Source organism: Centrocercus urophasianus, unplaced genomic scaffold (assembly GCF_019232065.1).
Source record: "Centrocercus urophasianus isolate 14NV4802_14NV808 unplaced genomic scaffold, USGS_Curo_1.0 seq_11, whole genome shotgun sequence".
NCBI lineage: Eukaryota > Metazoa > Chordata > Aves > Galliformes > Phasianidae > Centrocercus > Centrocercus urophasianus.
Window position 1 is genome coordinate 19,867,550 of NW_024884253.1, and position 16,597 is coordinate 19,884,146.

Consider the following 16,597-nt stretch of genomic DNA (forward strand, 5'->3'; position numbering starts at 1 on the left):
AATAAAATACTGGGGGAAGAAGAGTCTGCCATAAAACTTGCATTTTGCATGTGTTTTAAGGCACTTTATATGAAGCTGCACTTCACAAACTACTGAGACGCTTTCTATCCTTTACATGCAAGAAGAATACATCAAAAAGATGGCTTTTGCAGCTAAGAAAGCACAGTTCATTGAAAAAAAATCTACAGAAAGGATTAGCGGGTAAAGATAATAAATTTTAAAAAACTATTAAAACAAGATGGTTGTATGTGTTCCCCACCTAATGACTAATACCTAATGCTAAAGCAACAAATTGTTCATTCACATGTATTAGACAAGAATTAAATGTACAATCCAGTAACAGATTGAATATAAAAGAGAGAAGGTCATGTAAACTGATGTAGATGGAATTTTAAAAATTCTAAATAATTAGTTACTGTAGAAAGAGAAAGAATAGTCCTTTAATGCATCGTGGGGTTAGGGTTGAGGTCTGTTCCCACAGGTCTGATGATGAATGCTTATTTCTCCTAGGATCCTATTACCTTAGATCTGGAAGAAATATCATTTTTCTTTAGTTGCCAAAAATGTACAAAATAATCAACTCATGTGGCAAGAAGTGCATTAACGTATCCTGTTATTCTCATTTAATTAGTGGTTTCCAAGTTTAGCTACTTGTAGTTTTTTGATCTCCAACTTAATACAGGCTGACAACCCGGTTTCCTGTGTGGTGAAAGTATACAATTTTTCTGGGGAACACTATCTACATATCTACTTCAGCTGACAAACTATTCACAAGAAGAACAATTTTTACCTAGGACAGCAAACAACTGGGAACCAGTTGCATTTTTTTTTCTTTTTCTTTTAACTGCTTGTGTGCTAGGTTCTGGCCATCATTAAACACTGCCGTGTTTTGCTGCTCTATCTTCAAATGCAACTTCAGCATGCCGACAAAGTATTTCTTAAGAAATATGGCTCTGCAATTGAGCAGCGGAACTCCAAACACTTAAAAGCTATACCAAAAAGTGCCACATCTAGACTTCTGGCTGCATAGACACAGATTTCAAGAACACGCTCAAAAGCATATCAGTGGTGCCTAACTGCTAGTCACTGCTAGCACATATTGCCTCCAGTGCATTTTAAAAATTTCCTTACTGGATTTATGAAATGCACATACGTAAACAAACACGAAAATACACCATCTGTCCTTAAAATATAAACTCATTAGTACCATTATCTGCCAAATGTTAAAAAAAAAAAAAAAACAACAAACCAATTCCCCAAGCATTTTAGGCTTGAGAGTATTTGTGCACCAAAAAATAGGAGAAACAAGGAGGATAAAAGAAAATGAATCTGGCAGCAGTGACCAACATAAGCATACTTCCATAGTGTATTAATTTAATCAATCTAGCTATTTGTGACATATAGGAGACATCATAACAGATCTGTTTTGCTGTGGCTCCTGTCCTTAACAATCAACTACAGGCTTAGTTAGGAGTTGGTGATGTAGATACCTTCTCCAGATTCATGCTTTTGCTTGGTAGGCCAAGGATGAGAAACATCCTAGAAGAAGTCGTGGTTAGAGTACTTGCTCCCACACTAGAATTAGCAACTTGTCTTCCATTAGTCTGCTGAGGAGCTGTCAAGCTTTCCCAACTACTTTTCACTTGCTACTCTGATGCAATCACATGAGGAAAGTGTCCTTCACTACTAATAATGGAACAGTTCTTGGTAAAGGTTACCTTATTTGAAGAGCTGTGGCAACAAGAGAGAAAGAAAAATGTGCAGATGAATGCAGAGCTGTTTTACTACATTACACAGATAAAACACTTTATTAAAATTCAGCATAATTGCTGTTGAGTCATGCTTAATGATAGTTCCAATTAGTAGGAAACAGATGATAAAAACAGTCTTTTGGCTAAGAAGAGATCCTGGATAAAAGCTCCGAGGTTTTATTTGCTTTGCAAGAATAAATAGTCTGGATTTTATGATGCATTAATTTATGCTTTTTTTTTTTTTTCTTCTTTCACTTCCCTGCTTAGCCAAATACTATGGAAGGGAGAGATTTAACGCTGATTCAGGATCTGGCCGAATTATTGAGAATGGGGTATGAACTGAGACCACTCATGAATGCATAATTTGCAAGCTGGTACTAACTTCCTGACTTTCCAACTTAGCTGTCCTACTGACAGAAGTGTGGCAGGGAAAAAACTTCAGGTGTATAATAAATTAAATATAAACTTGAGCCAAGCAGCTAAAATGAGAACCTAAAGAAAAAGTGTAGTGGAAAGACAAGGGCTCTGGGAATATAGGAATTTGCTGGAGATGAGGAGAAAGACGAGTAGTACACACACACACACAAAAAAAAACAAAGGAATATCAAGGAGAATACAGGAAAACCCACCTGGCAACAGTGACCAAAAGATTGTAGTGTCAAGAGAAAATACATTTTCCTTTTGGCCTTCCAGTGGAGCTCAGAAAATCTGATTTCCAACATTCCTCTGATCTCAACAGAGTTCTATAAAGCTCCCTGACAGTAGGCATTTCTTCCCTTCTTATGCTGGTCATAAAACCTACTATTATTATCATTAGTCCCTTAGTTCATCTGGCAGAAAAACATTCAGCAGTCCTGAAGGTTCAAAATCCTATTAATGAACCACAAAACGGATTCACGTATCAACAGGTACTTTTAAAATGTAGTCTTAAAGGAATGCTTTAAAGACATTACAGAAAATGAGAGAAGTGGTAACGGTGAGGTTGTTCACAAACTTTACTCTTTCATTGAGACTTCTACCTGTATGCATACAAAAAATAGATTTTCACATTACTTAACAACAGTATTCATGATCACCTGGTAAATGTGAATCATCTCTCACTCTCTGGTTGCTCACTTTGATATCGTGGGGTCTGATATCCAGAAATGATTACTATTCCACCCAAAGACAAAAGGAACTGTAGTTCCGAGACCTAAATTCCTGTATTTTTTAGGTACATTGGAAATACAAAATTCTCCATGTTAAATTGCTAACTTTAGTGTGCAATGAAAAAAGCTTGAATTTCACTGCACTTCTGCAGTGTTCTGCAGAATTTCTTCTTCTGCAGAATTTCACTGCACCTTCTGTAAAATAGTGAGGGCATAATGCTCCATCACTCATAGGAGAGATGTGCAGCTAAATGAACGTTTCTGTAGCTCTCAGATCCTAAAGCAGTAAGCAACCTGATGCAGAGTTAAATTCAAATAGTGTAGATAATGTGGTAGACTGTATGAGCATAGTCTGAATGAATAGAAAAACCCCTTGCTTATAGGTTGTTCACTCAATTACTCATAAAAGCTCATTGTGAGGGCTGAGTAAACTGAGCAGAGTTAGAAAAAAAGGTACACGATTCAGTAAATAATAGTAAGTATGCATAAAAGAGGTTAATTATGATTGTACAGGTAAATGTAAGTATATTTTCTAACATTTAAAATAACCTTAATTGTATTCCATGTAGTAATGTAGTTATAAATATAATTCACGGAGTAGATAGTGCATAAAATACTTGAATTTGCAGGAATTTGTGATTCCTCAGGAGCGAGACTACATGTTATGCTTTTTAAAGTAAATTCTAGTAAACTGTAATACTACACCAATTATATTTTGTATTAAATAAACATAACATAATTCTTTTTTTAACTTTACAGTGTTAACACTGTAGATGATACGAATTTGTAATGCCAGATATATATCCAGATTCCAAAGAACACCCAAGAGGAGGCGGATCTTAAAAATCTCCAGAAACAATTTAAAAGTCAGCTTTTATAAACACACTTCAATAAATTTTAAAAACTCAGCTTTTCTAGGGCTAGAAGCAGGTTGCTTTCAATTAATTGGAAATATGCCAAACTCGGGCTTCTAGAGGAGTAAAATTTCTGCAGTTACCTTGGAAAGAAAATAATCAGGCCTTAAATCTACAACTGGCTCAGGACTGACTATTCCTCAACTTTAGCTTCAGGGTGATTGCTGACAGAAAATTCCATATTCATCAACAAGAAATACAACATTTATCCAATATAATCTGTATCTACATGTGCATATCTATGGGAATATATAAGGGATTATATTAGAAAATAAAGATTAAAGTGCAATGCTTACCTGGCCCATTAAGGAAGTCTTTAATCTGTACTGTGATAAGAGAAGGTGGAATACCACTTTTAGCATCAACCTCTCCTGCTACTGTCTGCAACCAGACCTTGCAATAATCCAGAGCTTCTGGTAGAGTCTTTCCAGGATCTACGGGTGATAATGATCATACTCATTAATGACACTCCAGGAATATGACACATAAGAAAATGCTACACATAAAATCAAGTAAAACTAAAAAGTTTAAAGTATATATACAGTAGATAAAATACCTAATACTACAATACAAAGTATTTGTGCCTATAGATAGCTAGCGCATGTATTTAACGTGTGCAAGAAAGCAAATTCAATATGACACAAAATATAGAAAATCTGAAAAAACAAAGAGTAAAAGATATCACTCATCCCAAGACATCTTTTAAAAATACTCAGTTATAGTTTTTGTTAGCAGTAGTACTCGGAAGAGAACTGATAATCAAAAATCGCTATTTCTGGATTGTATTACAGTTATCTCAAGGAGAATATAGTAACAGAAAGATAAATTATAAAGGTCAAAAGACCAGAAAGCTACTAGATGTCTAGGAGAGAGCACAACAAAGCAGTTATACCATTCTCTTCCAAGATTCACTGACGCAGTAGGTCTAGCTTTTAAAATCAGCAGCTATTCATGCATACCACCTTGAATGGAAGTCCTATGATCAGCTTATAATGTCACAAAAGTACATGAAAATTAATTCACTACCAATACTATTCCTTCACTTTCTGCATATAACATATGGCAAAAACAGTGCTGTAGGTAGCCTTTTTCATCTTCAGCAATTTGCGACCTTTGTTCGTATAGTCTTGAATTCTGACACTACATGTTCTAAATGCTCAATTACTCTTCAGTTTCAAGACTGCCACTTAAATAGTCAAATGTCTCTTCCACTCATAAAGATTTAAGAGGCATCTAGATGAAAATTCATCTCTCCGATTTTCAGACAATTAAAAACTGTTAGAATTGTTTTATTTAACTGAGTCTTACCAAATGCATTCCTTTTAAGAACAGTGTTTACATACCCACTACTAGAGTCAACATATGGTATGGTGGTATCACAGTCATATGTGGACTGGGTATATAAAGTCAGCTTTGGAATTTGTATTTCTTGACCTTATCATGTGATTTATATAAAACTTGGCACATATCAACCCTTACGTGATTTCAAAGAACCTACTGAAACCAATTGATCATGACTTTAGATCTATATGGAAAAGATCAAAAGTTAGCACATTCTTCTGTTTTTATTTGATCAATCTTCAGGCAATGACTTCACAGCAGTATTTGTACTGCATGGCATATACATTACAGCCTTTCCCTTCCCTCTGTTCCCACTATACATTTATGAAGTCAGCTCTCAACAGCTATTTAAGAGCTGTCACTGCATACAACAGAATTGTATATTTTCCATGTGAATTTCTACATTTTTATGATTCTTAGTCCATTTCTTTAATTACACCAACCAAAATGGTAAGGCACACTATGTTTTCTATAGCAATTGCTACAGGGAATATCTCTTTTCCTGTCTAGTGTTTGCCTAGAATACTGAAAATAGTAATAAAAGGAATCTTTACCACCAATATAGACTTTTAAAATATTTTTCCTGAGATATGTTGTAAAGCATTGCAAAAATTACACTGTGAAATGTCCATCAATCACTAAATCATTTTAATTGTTCCTTCAGAAATATCTGTATAAATCTTTAGGTATACTAATACAGGGGAAAATATCAAAATACACCATTTCTTTCTCTTATTTCTAGAGATATTGTGCCATACTTCCTACAGCAACCTGGATCAACCACTGACTTTTAAGAAATTCCAGCAAATTTAGTCAAACATTGCTTTTACTGAATACACTTATAGGTATTCCTATTATCCTAAGGCATGTTATAGAATAGCTAATAATCATTTCACAGTTCTAGCTGTTTAAAGACGAAAATATTTCTAATGAAAAAAACTTACATAGCAGAAAATCCTTGCATGACATAATACATTAGCTATACAAACACAACCCTCAGGGTGCTGGGAATTGCATCAAGTAAGCAGAGAATGAAAAATTAAAGGAGCCTTGGGACTCTCCAAAGATTACTTTGCTCTGTCATGTCCCAAGGAGTGCAGCACTATTAACTCTTCAGTACCTGGGGTACTGCAGGCCCGGGGCATACAAATATATATATATATATATATATATATATAAATAGACCCACAGAACTTACACAGCACAAAGACACCTCAACATGCAAAATTAGTCTAAGTTCAATTTTGCTTAGTTCCAGTGGAACCATCTTATGATGACATTGAGATAATTATGGAAGCAGGATAATTGAATGGTTGGACTACGTGATCTTAGCAGTCTCTTCCAATCCTAATGATTCTACAGATCTATGCTTTGGCATCTGTGCCAAACTGATGATCCTGAGGGGCCAGCCAAAAAGCTGGTTTGAGTGTTTCCAAACACATGACATGGTTAATTTGGACCTTGGTCCAGACTTGACTACACGTTCAGATATATCAAAAATGAATTAATAAATAAGTTCTTATAGCATGAGAAGAAAGCTAAATTCCAGAGGTTTCAAAACCAACTATGTAAGCACTTATCTCAAAAACATGAAGGAAGTTATGCATATGAGCTCTCCAATGTATCTGGGCAGGAAAATCCATTTATGCTGGAGGCCAAAAGAATAAAATACATATATATTGATAAAAAAAGATCTAAGAAAACAGCATACAATTTTTCACAGGATTAAGAATCAAGAAAAGAATAAAACAATATAAATAAATAAATTCCCATGCCACAGGTGAGAGGAATTGCCAGAAGGACAATAGAATGAAAAAAAGGAGAAAATTTAGGCTGAAAAGTAAGGCATTCCTGTTCTGAGAGAAAAAGGACTCTTCTCCCTCAAGGAAATGATGGAAATGTTGAAAATGTTTAAAAATACACTTGACAGAACACTATGAAATATACAATAGGGAACAATTATGCATCAGCAGGGAACTGGTCTGAATAATGTATTACAATAGGTCATTTCCATTTCCATTTTCTATGATTCTCCCAAAAATCAACACTTAAATTTGCAGTTATTTGTATGAACAAAATGCTGGAGAAAACCCAAGGGATGCATATATAAGCAGAAGGAGAGTCTAGAATTACTCCACAGCAAGCCAAGGGAGAGAAAAGAAAGGCTTGAAAAGTGAAGAGTGGTGAAGACGGCCAGAAATTCTATCCTCTAGGCAATGTGAAAAATTTGTCTACAGCAGCAAAAGAAAAATGGTGAGACAACAATCACAGATTGACAACTAAGTCTGTAATTTAAAATCTCTAAGACTGAGAAGCTTTGAGGCCTTGAATATTTCCACATCATTATCTGTTTTTTTTTTAAATTATTATTATTAGAAATAAAAAAAATATCTCTGTTTATTTTTGAATCCACCAAATATTCCAAGCCACTTTCAGTCCTGTTAAGTTCCAGGTCTCACCTCTGAAATTAACAGTTCATGAAGTACCTGAACTTGCTTTGAATTTACAACTTTTGATACTTCCTCCTCATGTTAATAGCAGACAACAAAACCCCAACTTCTGAAGAGATGGGAGATCAAGGAGGAAAGAAGGGAGACAGGAGAAATTTCAGATCTTGAAGATTTTCATGTTACAAAATGTGGTTCTTGGCAGCTAGGACATCATGGAGGCAAAGCCTGGAGCAGACCTTAAAACTGGGCCTCAGGAATTCCCAGCAGGGGACTGGGCTACCGAGCTGTGTGCTGAATGGCTACTTGGCCCCTCCAGCTGGAACCTCACCCAGGCCAAAGGAGGTCTGCAATGGGTTTTTATTTCAATGGATGAATCATAATTTGGTCTGCAGTCAATTTTGCAAGCCAGTATGATGCTGCAATCTCCTCTGTATTTCCAACTCCAGACTGGGATGCTTGGTCTTATTTTTAAAATGGTTTCCATCGGAATTTAGAAAACATAATGGGAAAACATTTCTGTTAGCACACTCACAAATGCTGTGTCAGGGAGTTAAAAAATTAGCATTTACAGTATTACAAGGAATGTACGCTCCTAAGCCAGCTCATCTTTACTGCTAGGGCTGCACACCCATACAGCCATGGATGCAGATGTAGTGATCACTAAATATACTCGGGGGGAACAGGTGACATTCCAGCAGAACTCCCTCAGTGCTGGGCTAGGGAACAGTCTTATATCCTTGTCTCCTCGTAGGAAGCACAAGCTGACAGAGAGGTGGTGAATCAGACTTCCTGCCAGATCCAACCCGCACTTCTTTCCATTCTGCCTAAGCTTTCCATTAGATCAGAGGTTACATGTGGTCTTAGCTACTGCATCTGCTCTTCATGGACCCCCTGCCATCAAAGGCGTGGGTGCTAAAAAAAAATAATAAAAAAAGAATATTTTTGGATGGCCTCACAATGGCTATTTCTTTGCAAATGCTTCACTGGAGGAAGTTGAAGAAATTCCATGCATAACACATCTATTTGGAAATTTCCCTCCTTTAAAATGAGTAAGAAGCACAGTCTCCTCTTTGAAAATAAACAAACAAACAAATAGAAAAAAGATTTTTCAAGAATGCCCAGAGCACAATGCTCAGGAAATGAGGCAATTTTGTATCTGGATTACATTACCTGAAACAAAGCAAATAAAAGTTTAAGAAAATATTTGTAAAAGCAGCTTATGAGGTTACATTAAAAACAATTGCACCCATTTTTATTTAAGTAGAAATGGCCAACTCTCTGTAAGCAAAAACTAACAGTTAGCAGATGCCAGTTTTTAAACGTAGGATGAGCAATGAATAAAAAATGTTGTTTTATAGCATCTTTTAGGCTACTTCTATAGGATCTTAGAAGCCACCTCAGGGAACAACTGGTCATTTTAGTAACATTTATTAAGGGTTTAATATTTATCCCATTAGTTTACTTACTTTGATTTTTAGTTCCTATACTGGGCACTAAGCCGGTATATAATACAATATATACTATATAATTGCAATCAAGCTGTGCAAGTACAGAAATAATTTGAAACACAAATGAAGCAGCTTAGCACATCCATACTCAAATTGAACTAACATAATAACCTAATAAGTTTTCCCCTTCTACAAACTGCCTTGCAAGTGGACATGGTTTGAGGGAAATACTGAGGAAATTGAAAGCACAGCCACTAGTCTCTAGCTTCAAGGCAGGCAAACTCTCACAAATCCAGACACTGGCCTGCTGGAAATGTGTACCTGCTAATTGACACTCTAACAGTACTTAACTTTTAAATATTCTATTTTCTCCTGCTTTCTTAATACATTCTTATTTCTTTCATCTTTCAGGAGACGCAAAAAAAATCACTACAGCTAGCAGAGGAGCCAAGCTCTTTGGATGCAGCTTGGTATTACAGCTGCTGTGCAATACTCTCTCACACCTAACAGTGACAACAGTGTAAAAGTCCTCAAGTTCAAGCTTTATTAACTTGAATTCTTCCTAAAACATGAACAAAACCCTTATCCCAGGTAAAACTTATGTGGCCCTGTAACAGTATTAAAAACTTAATTTCTGCACATGTTCCAAGTAGTAAATTATCGCAAAATTCATTTTGTCGTTAGCCCAGGTTTAATTATTATTCACCGCAGAATTCATGCTGGTGCAGTTTTACAGGATAATTTCCCTATTTTATTCAAAAAACTCATAAGATAGACTTTCATAAGAAACATATTCTCTGTTGACTTACAAGTGAACAATGAATTTTTAAACATACATTAATGTAAAGGATAAGAACCATAACAAGGTCTAAACTGTGATTAGCTTATCTTTAACCCAAAGTTACCTTTGGAGCCATCAAAAAGCAACACCTTCCCTATTTCACAACACTATCTTGTATGAGGATTACTCTGAAAGTAATTTCTCCCATTTCGTTATTTGGCCCGTGCTGTCAGAAGCGGATGTTGGTATGGCAGCAGAGGCTGAACTTCCCCAATATTATGTTACGTGTTGTGCCGTGGCAGCAGAGGGGCAGTCTGACAAAATGGCGTCCGACGTGGACGTGTGTATCGGAGCAAAGGTGCATCATTGAATTCCTCCACACAGAAGAACGGCACCCATTGACATTCGTTGATGAATGTCTATGGAGACCAACAATGAATCTGAGCTCAGGGAGGTGGTGGGTGGTGCACTTCAGCAGCAGTGACAGCGAGTCACCTCTCTATGTGCAGAGTTTTACGAGCGTGGCATGCAGCCTCTTCATTGCTAGCAAAAATGCACAGCTGCTGGGGGTGACTATGTTGAAAAATCATGTTTTGTGGCTGAGAACTTGTTCTATCAAACAGTGTTATTATGCTCTTTGTATCTGTTGTAGTTCCCATAAAAATAAATATTTTCAGAGCAAGCTACATATTTGTTTCTGCCATGCAAGATTTGAGAGGATTGTTTTAGAAATGTAGATTTTTTTCCTAAAAAGCCTGAGAAATTATAGCACAGTATTTCCTCAGACCTGAACCCAGTGCAGATGAACTAAAATACTCTTATGCAGCATATATGGTATTTACATATGCAGAGAATATGATTTGAAATGTCACAGTTTTTATTAGCATATTTTGGATATAATCTACAATGGTCTACTACTGTTCAACTATGTAAGTTAAACTGCATTAGTATAAGTAATGAGAAACCACCCCCACTGAATTTCCAATAAAACTTCATAACAAACAACATATATTATACTTAAACCCCAGAGTCATCTTAATTTATAAAATATACTTCATCACGATGATGTATCTCTTTCAGATACAACAGTCAGCAAACAGTCACAATGCCATGAAAAATTTTAGTGACTGATGAAATTGACTACAGCAACTTCGAAAATGCAGTAAAAGGCTCCTGGTGCTGCATTGTATGCTATGCAGTATATATGGTACATCAATGTACATACATACACACACACATATAAAGATATAGCTAATTGCCATTTTCCCTGTAATATGAACACTAGAAATTAAAAATAGAAAATTCCAAAAATTCATGTTACAACAATGCAACAACAACATTAAATGCTGAATGATGCAACCACAAACACAGCAGGTCTTCCTAAACCTGAGACAATAAAAATTTTATACTACCTGTTTAGTTGTGTTTAAGTGTGGATTAGTTTTATTCACTTATTAATAAATCTAGGATGGTGTTTTTAGGCACTGGAACTTTGGCATCCACCTTCTCAAACTCTTTTGAAAAAAACCATAATGCTTTGGCAGAAAGCACAGGATTCTATCTGGCACACGAGTAAGATATTTATTACTGCCCACAAAAGCAGCAGGATGAGAACAGAACTTCTGTCTCCACACAATGCCTGACTCCCACCTCCACACAATTTTACCTTTGCCTGACAGACAAAAAGCTAAAGAAAAGAGTAAAAACCGTGCAGGGCTAATTCTTGGCTGCACAGGAAAACCTCTTCAGATCTAACTGGTAAGTTGTGTGCTCTCAAGCTGCCGTCTTTACAACATGCTTCTGTCCTCTCTGACTCACTTTCAATTTCTAGGAAGACATTATTTTAACTTGAGACCAGAGCCTATTTTTTTTTTTTTTAATATATAAATGTTCCCCTACATACAAAGGTATTAAAAAAAAACACACTGAAAGCTAATTGTAGGAGCAGAATAGACAGAACTTTGGCCATTTTATTTGTAATAAGCCATACTTCTCTGGCTGCCTTTTCAGATCAGGTCCCTGCATCCTCAAGAATAGTTTTTATTTACTTATTTATTTGGCAACAGTCTGCAAAGTAATCATACATCTCATTAAATTCTTACTCTCTGTTCCGGCAGTCAGGCAAATGAACTGCAATGATTTCATTTCGCTCTTCAGGAATACGCATGAGAGTGAAAACGATTTTTATCAGGTACTTCTCAAATGCTTTTCTTTAAATTTTATCAGTATATTTATATGGGCAAATATTGCGTTATTCGGCCTTAAGAAATGCTTTTCATGAAATCTCCTTGGTTTACAACTCTTCTGTCATTAGAATAAAACAAGGAGGTAGAGTAATGTGACAATCCCTATGACAATCCGGTGCTGAGAAAGTAATACTGAGGGGCAGGAAGAGCTGGTTGCTAAAAGGTCAGATCTTAATTAATTTCAAATGTTTCACACACTTAATGTGATTCAGCTACACTACAGATTATACGCTGTACAATCCTTAAAACACAACTATGTACTGATTAATTTGTAAAGATGTCCTAGAAGTCTGTCAGTTGTTTTCCTTTCCGCCACTCCAGTAATGTGGAGTGCCACCTCTTTGACATTTATAGCCAGGAATGACTGTTCAATGACCTTACCTGTACACTTGTAGTCTGAAGCTACTCCCTTAAGCCCAGCATCAAACACCGACACTTCTATCTTCTGCTTTCTGTGGTGGCAGCTGAGGAGCACGGAGGGCTGTGATACAATCAGGTAAAGAAATGGCTGTAGCTCTATGTCACCCGTGCCCCTGCGACCAGGTTGCCGAACAATAGTTATACCAAGGGCTTGTCGAGCAGAGGACCTTGTGGAAGCATGCAGGGTTTCCAGTGACAAAAGACCTGTTTTTCTTCCAGAAGTCAGGGGAACATTGCTGTTCAAAAGGTCATCTGCTGTGACGGATGAAATAGACGGCTGACTGGGCCTCTTTGCATCGTGGCTGCTACCTGAGCCTGCTTCTGGAAGGTTCAAGGAGCTTTTGCTTATTTTCTCACCATCTTTCTGATCTTGTGCCGATTTCGACTTAGGTAAAGCAGTGCATGAGTAAGTCATCAAGGAGATCCGACTTGCTGTAACAAAAATGTCAAAAGGGATGAAATTGAGGTTCTTCACAATGGACGACTGGCGGGAGGGCTGGGCAATGCGGTGCTGGCTGGTGCCACTATGCTGCTCAATCTGAACAATCCTGATCTTAACGCTGTCGCTGCCAATTCCACTGTCCTGTGCCCCACTGTACCGGGAAGAAGTCTCAACAGTTCCTCCATCTGATACATCCATTTTTTTTTGCTCTTGTTTGGAAACCTTCAAAAGAAAATATTATATTAGCTGATGATATCCGTATCCCAGCTGTTTCCATTTCAGTGGCAGCAAACAATCACTATATAAACACGATGTCAAAAAAGAGAATTATAAAAAATATCTGCCAAGTTAACTTAAACACAGTAATCACTCAAGAAAACACAGCAGGTGTCTGTTCCAATGAGATGATGACTCTCAACGGATGAAGTGCCAAAACAATATGTGAAAGAAAAATAAAAGCAATAATGATTTCTAGGTTTAAACTTCATTCTTCAAAAAACTCATTTGTTATACTTGAAAGATTGTACAAGAAATTTATGGCTTAATCCATATCTCTGTAAAAGAACACATTGTAAATAAAAAGCCCCATCATAAGTATTTTCTAGCTTTGAGTACAAACATTTTTTCTGTGATTGTAAGAAACAGAATGCAATATAAATCTAATACAAAATCACAGAATGACAAAACGGAAATTGTAAGATGAAAAGAGTAAATATGTTGTAGAAAGAGTATTTTTCTTAGAGAAATGGAAATGGCAGCTGCATTATATAAAATTTCAAAGTTGAAGTGTCTATAGACTGCCCCTGTGACAGTGTGATTCTTAGCTTAGCAGGGCCCACCCAGTGTACATTATCTCATCTGTGACATCCACAGGGTTTCAGATAAGAAATCATTGCATATCGACATACTTCAAAAAGAAAACATACATCACTGAAGAGATAGTAAAAAAAAAACCTGTTGTAGGAAATACAACAGTGAAACAAAACAAATCTGCAGGGTTTACTATCCAGGGACAGAGTAGTATAGCAAGAAAGAGAGACCCAAGACAGGGAGGTGCTTCAAGTTACAAACATTTCACTCCAAATTCTGCTACTGAAACAAACAGAAATCCTACAAGAACTTGAAGAGAAGGTAGGAAGTCTATACACAAAACTATTTGGAAAAAAAAGACTGCATAAATTCAATAATAGTAATAACAACCATGATGTAAATCAACCCCTGTGATTCATTTGGAGTTTGCAGATGTGTATCACCCATCGTAGCTTCCACAGCATAACCAGCACTTCCATCTGTGCTGCCCAGAAGAAACATTTCTGCTCCATATAGTACAAGTTAACATAAGAAATGCCCTAATCAATCAGATTCACAATTCATCCAAAGCAGTACAGTGTTTTTGACAGCAACAGGAGGACACAATACTGGGAGAGAATGTGGACCCTGGCACTCCTGCAATTTGCTCCCTCTGTAGAAATAAGGTGGTTGGAGACATTAAAGAAAAGCCGCTTTTTTAAAAGGTTTCTTTATATTGTTCTTTCCGAAAGGGAAAAAAAAACCCTCCCCCTTTTTCTTTAAAGGCATGACCATACTGGAGAAAAGTATTACAGAGGAAATCCTAAAACAGAACCCTCAACTAGCCGAGATTTTCTTTGAAAAGGTTTTTGCCAGCTCTGGTTACAACCTTTTCAGATGCACTCATGTACATATTTTTCAAATAACCAATAAACTTCCTTGCGGCTGATTTGTATGACAGACTCGTATCACTGTCTTGTAAAAGTGATATCACTTTTAATGCAGCCTCTGTAAAAATATCTGGAGACCATTCTAACGAATTACTTGCATTATAAGCAAAGGAACCATGACTCCTCCTGATAAGCTAGCAAAGTTATACTATTTATGTCTCAGCCCCTCAGTCTGGTAAACTATAAAGCGTTTTGCCCATATCCTGTACTGATGGTACTTTCAAAATGACATAGATGGTTTCATTGCTCATGCATTCAGGGCCAGCAAAAGACAGAAGGGATGGAGCTATGGAACGATGTTGCTATGTCATTCCATGGAAAAACTGACCGAAAAGAAGTAGAAGGCATGTGCTGCTACGCCCAGCAATTAATTGATGCATAGCCTTTAGTTCAAAATTATAAAAAATCTTCTTAGAGAACAGAGTTCTGAGGAGAATTGCTTCCTGCTTTCTGAATGCATTTTCTCACTTCTTTAGGTCAAATGTATTTGACTAAAAACCTAGTTCCTTTTTTTCTGTGTTGTTTTTTAAGTCAATATGTATTAAATACACTCTTCTGTGTGAAGCACCTCAAGGAAGGTAGAAAAGCAGCTCTGCCTCCATCCCCATTCAGATCTTAGCATCTCTGCTAAGACTACTGCAAGGGTGTTAATTGGTCCCAACTGCTGCGTTTCCTGCTATGTGGACACTCAGCTGAAAGAATTACTGAGGCCCCTGAGTCAATTCATGCAGGTCACTGAACAGCAGTCAGATGGCAACTTCTGTTCAGTATTAAGCGGCTTGAGACATGAACCACCGCCCAAAATGCAAAGAAGCATCACATACTACTGCAATTTTCCATGCCACCCAGTTCCACAATTAAACTTTGACTTATTTATTCTCTTACCATATGTATTACAAAGGTTGGAACAAGTGAGGAATGATTTGCAAGACAGCCTTTAATAACATTACTGTTTATACAGTAAAGGTGCAGAAGTACCACTGGGACTTTTTGCATCTATTTCTGCTCAGTAAGCATTGAGTCCTCTTCCAAGTCGCACAGTTAACCCAAAAATATGCCTAGTAATGAACCTGGGCATCATTTAGCTATTCCTCTAAAGGGATAGCACATGAGAGGCAAGGACCCTCAGGATAACTCCTCCGAAAAGATTTTTGCTTTACTGTAGAATAAATAGGCCACTACTTTAAAGATGTCACGAACAGCGATATCAGCTTGTTGCTAGCAAATGCAATGGTAACATTTATCATTGGGCTGTATTATATCAATTCTCTTACTTTTTACATAACCCATTTAAAATGAACAATAAAAGTTTTCTTTAATTAGCTACTGGTGTGCATTAACATGATTATGATTAAACCATAAAAACCAACTGTACATTACTCTGGTCCCCTATCCCATGTGTTTTAAATTATTTTAGTTGAAAATGTACTTTGAGTCCCTTTTAAAAGTTCGACCTTCTGCTTTCAGAGAATTAAATGCATATTACTGTAGTGGAGAAGATAATGTTTCAGACCTCCAGGCATATATTAAACACACTGGCAGCACATTAGACAAAATGCTTTACTTATTAGATACTTCCTATTCTAAACAGTGTCATCAAAGGCTAAAAACAAAATCCATATAAAAGCTGCACAATGCTTCCACACAGAACCTGTGCCAAAATCCCTGTACTTTCCAACTAATGAGGAAAGGATGTGTACTCTTAACATATGAATGTAAGATTTTCCAAGCATTCACTTTAGGAAACAGGACTATTGATTCCACATGGCTTATGTTAAATGAAACTGTATTGGTAAAATAACCTTTAAGATATTTGGCATGATAACTGTAATTAAACAATATTCAAAGGAGTAAAACAAAAGGGAATTTGGTTCCACAATGGCTAATTAAAATAAAATGAAAAAACACAGCATGTCA

The 16,597-nt window shown here is 36.6% G+C and overlaps 1 protein-coding gene across 6 annotated transcripts in view; it reads right to left on the reverse strand.

The window, feature by feature from the left end:
* Nucleotides 1-16,597, reverse strand: part of VPS13B (vacuolar protein sorting 13 homolog B) — a 417,159-nt gene that overhangs the window by 102,738 nt on the left and 297,824 nt on the right. For all 6 annotated transcript variants that reach the window (XM_042834797.1, XM_042834830.1, XM_042834815.1 and 3 more), the window contains exons 34-35: nucleotides 12,461-13,163; nucleotides 4,110-4,247 (exon numbers count right to left, since the gene is read on the reverse strand). In XM_042834797.1, coding sequence (XP_042690731.1) covers nucleotides 4,110-4,247; nucleotides 12,461-13,163 — 841 coding nt within the window. The remainder of the gene's footprint in view (nucleotides 1-4,109; nucleotides 4,248-12,460; nucleotides 13,164-16,597) is intronic.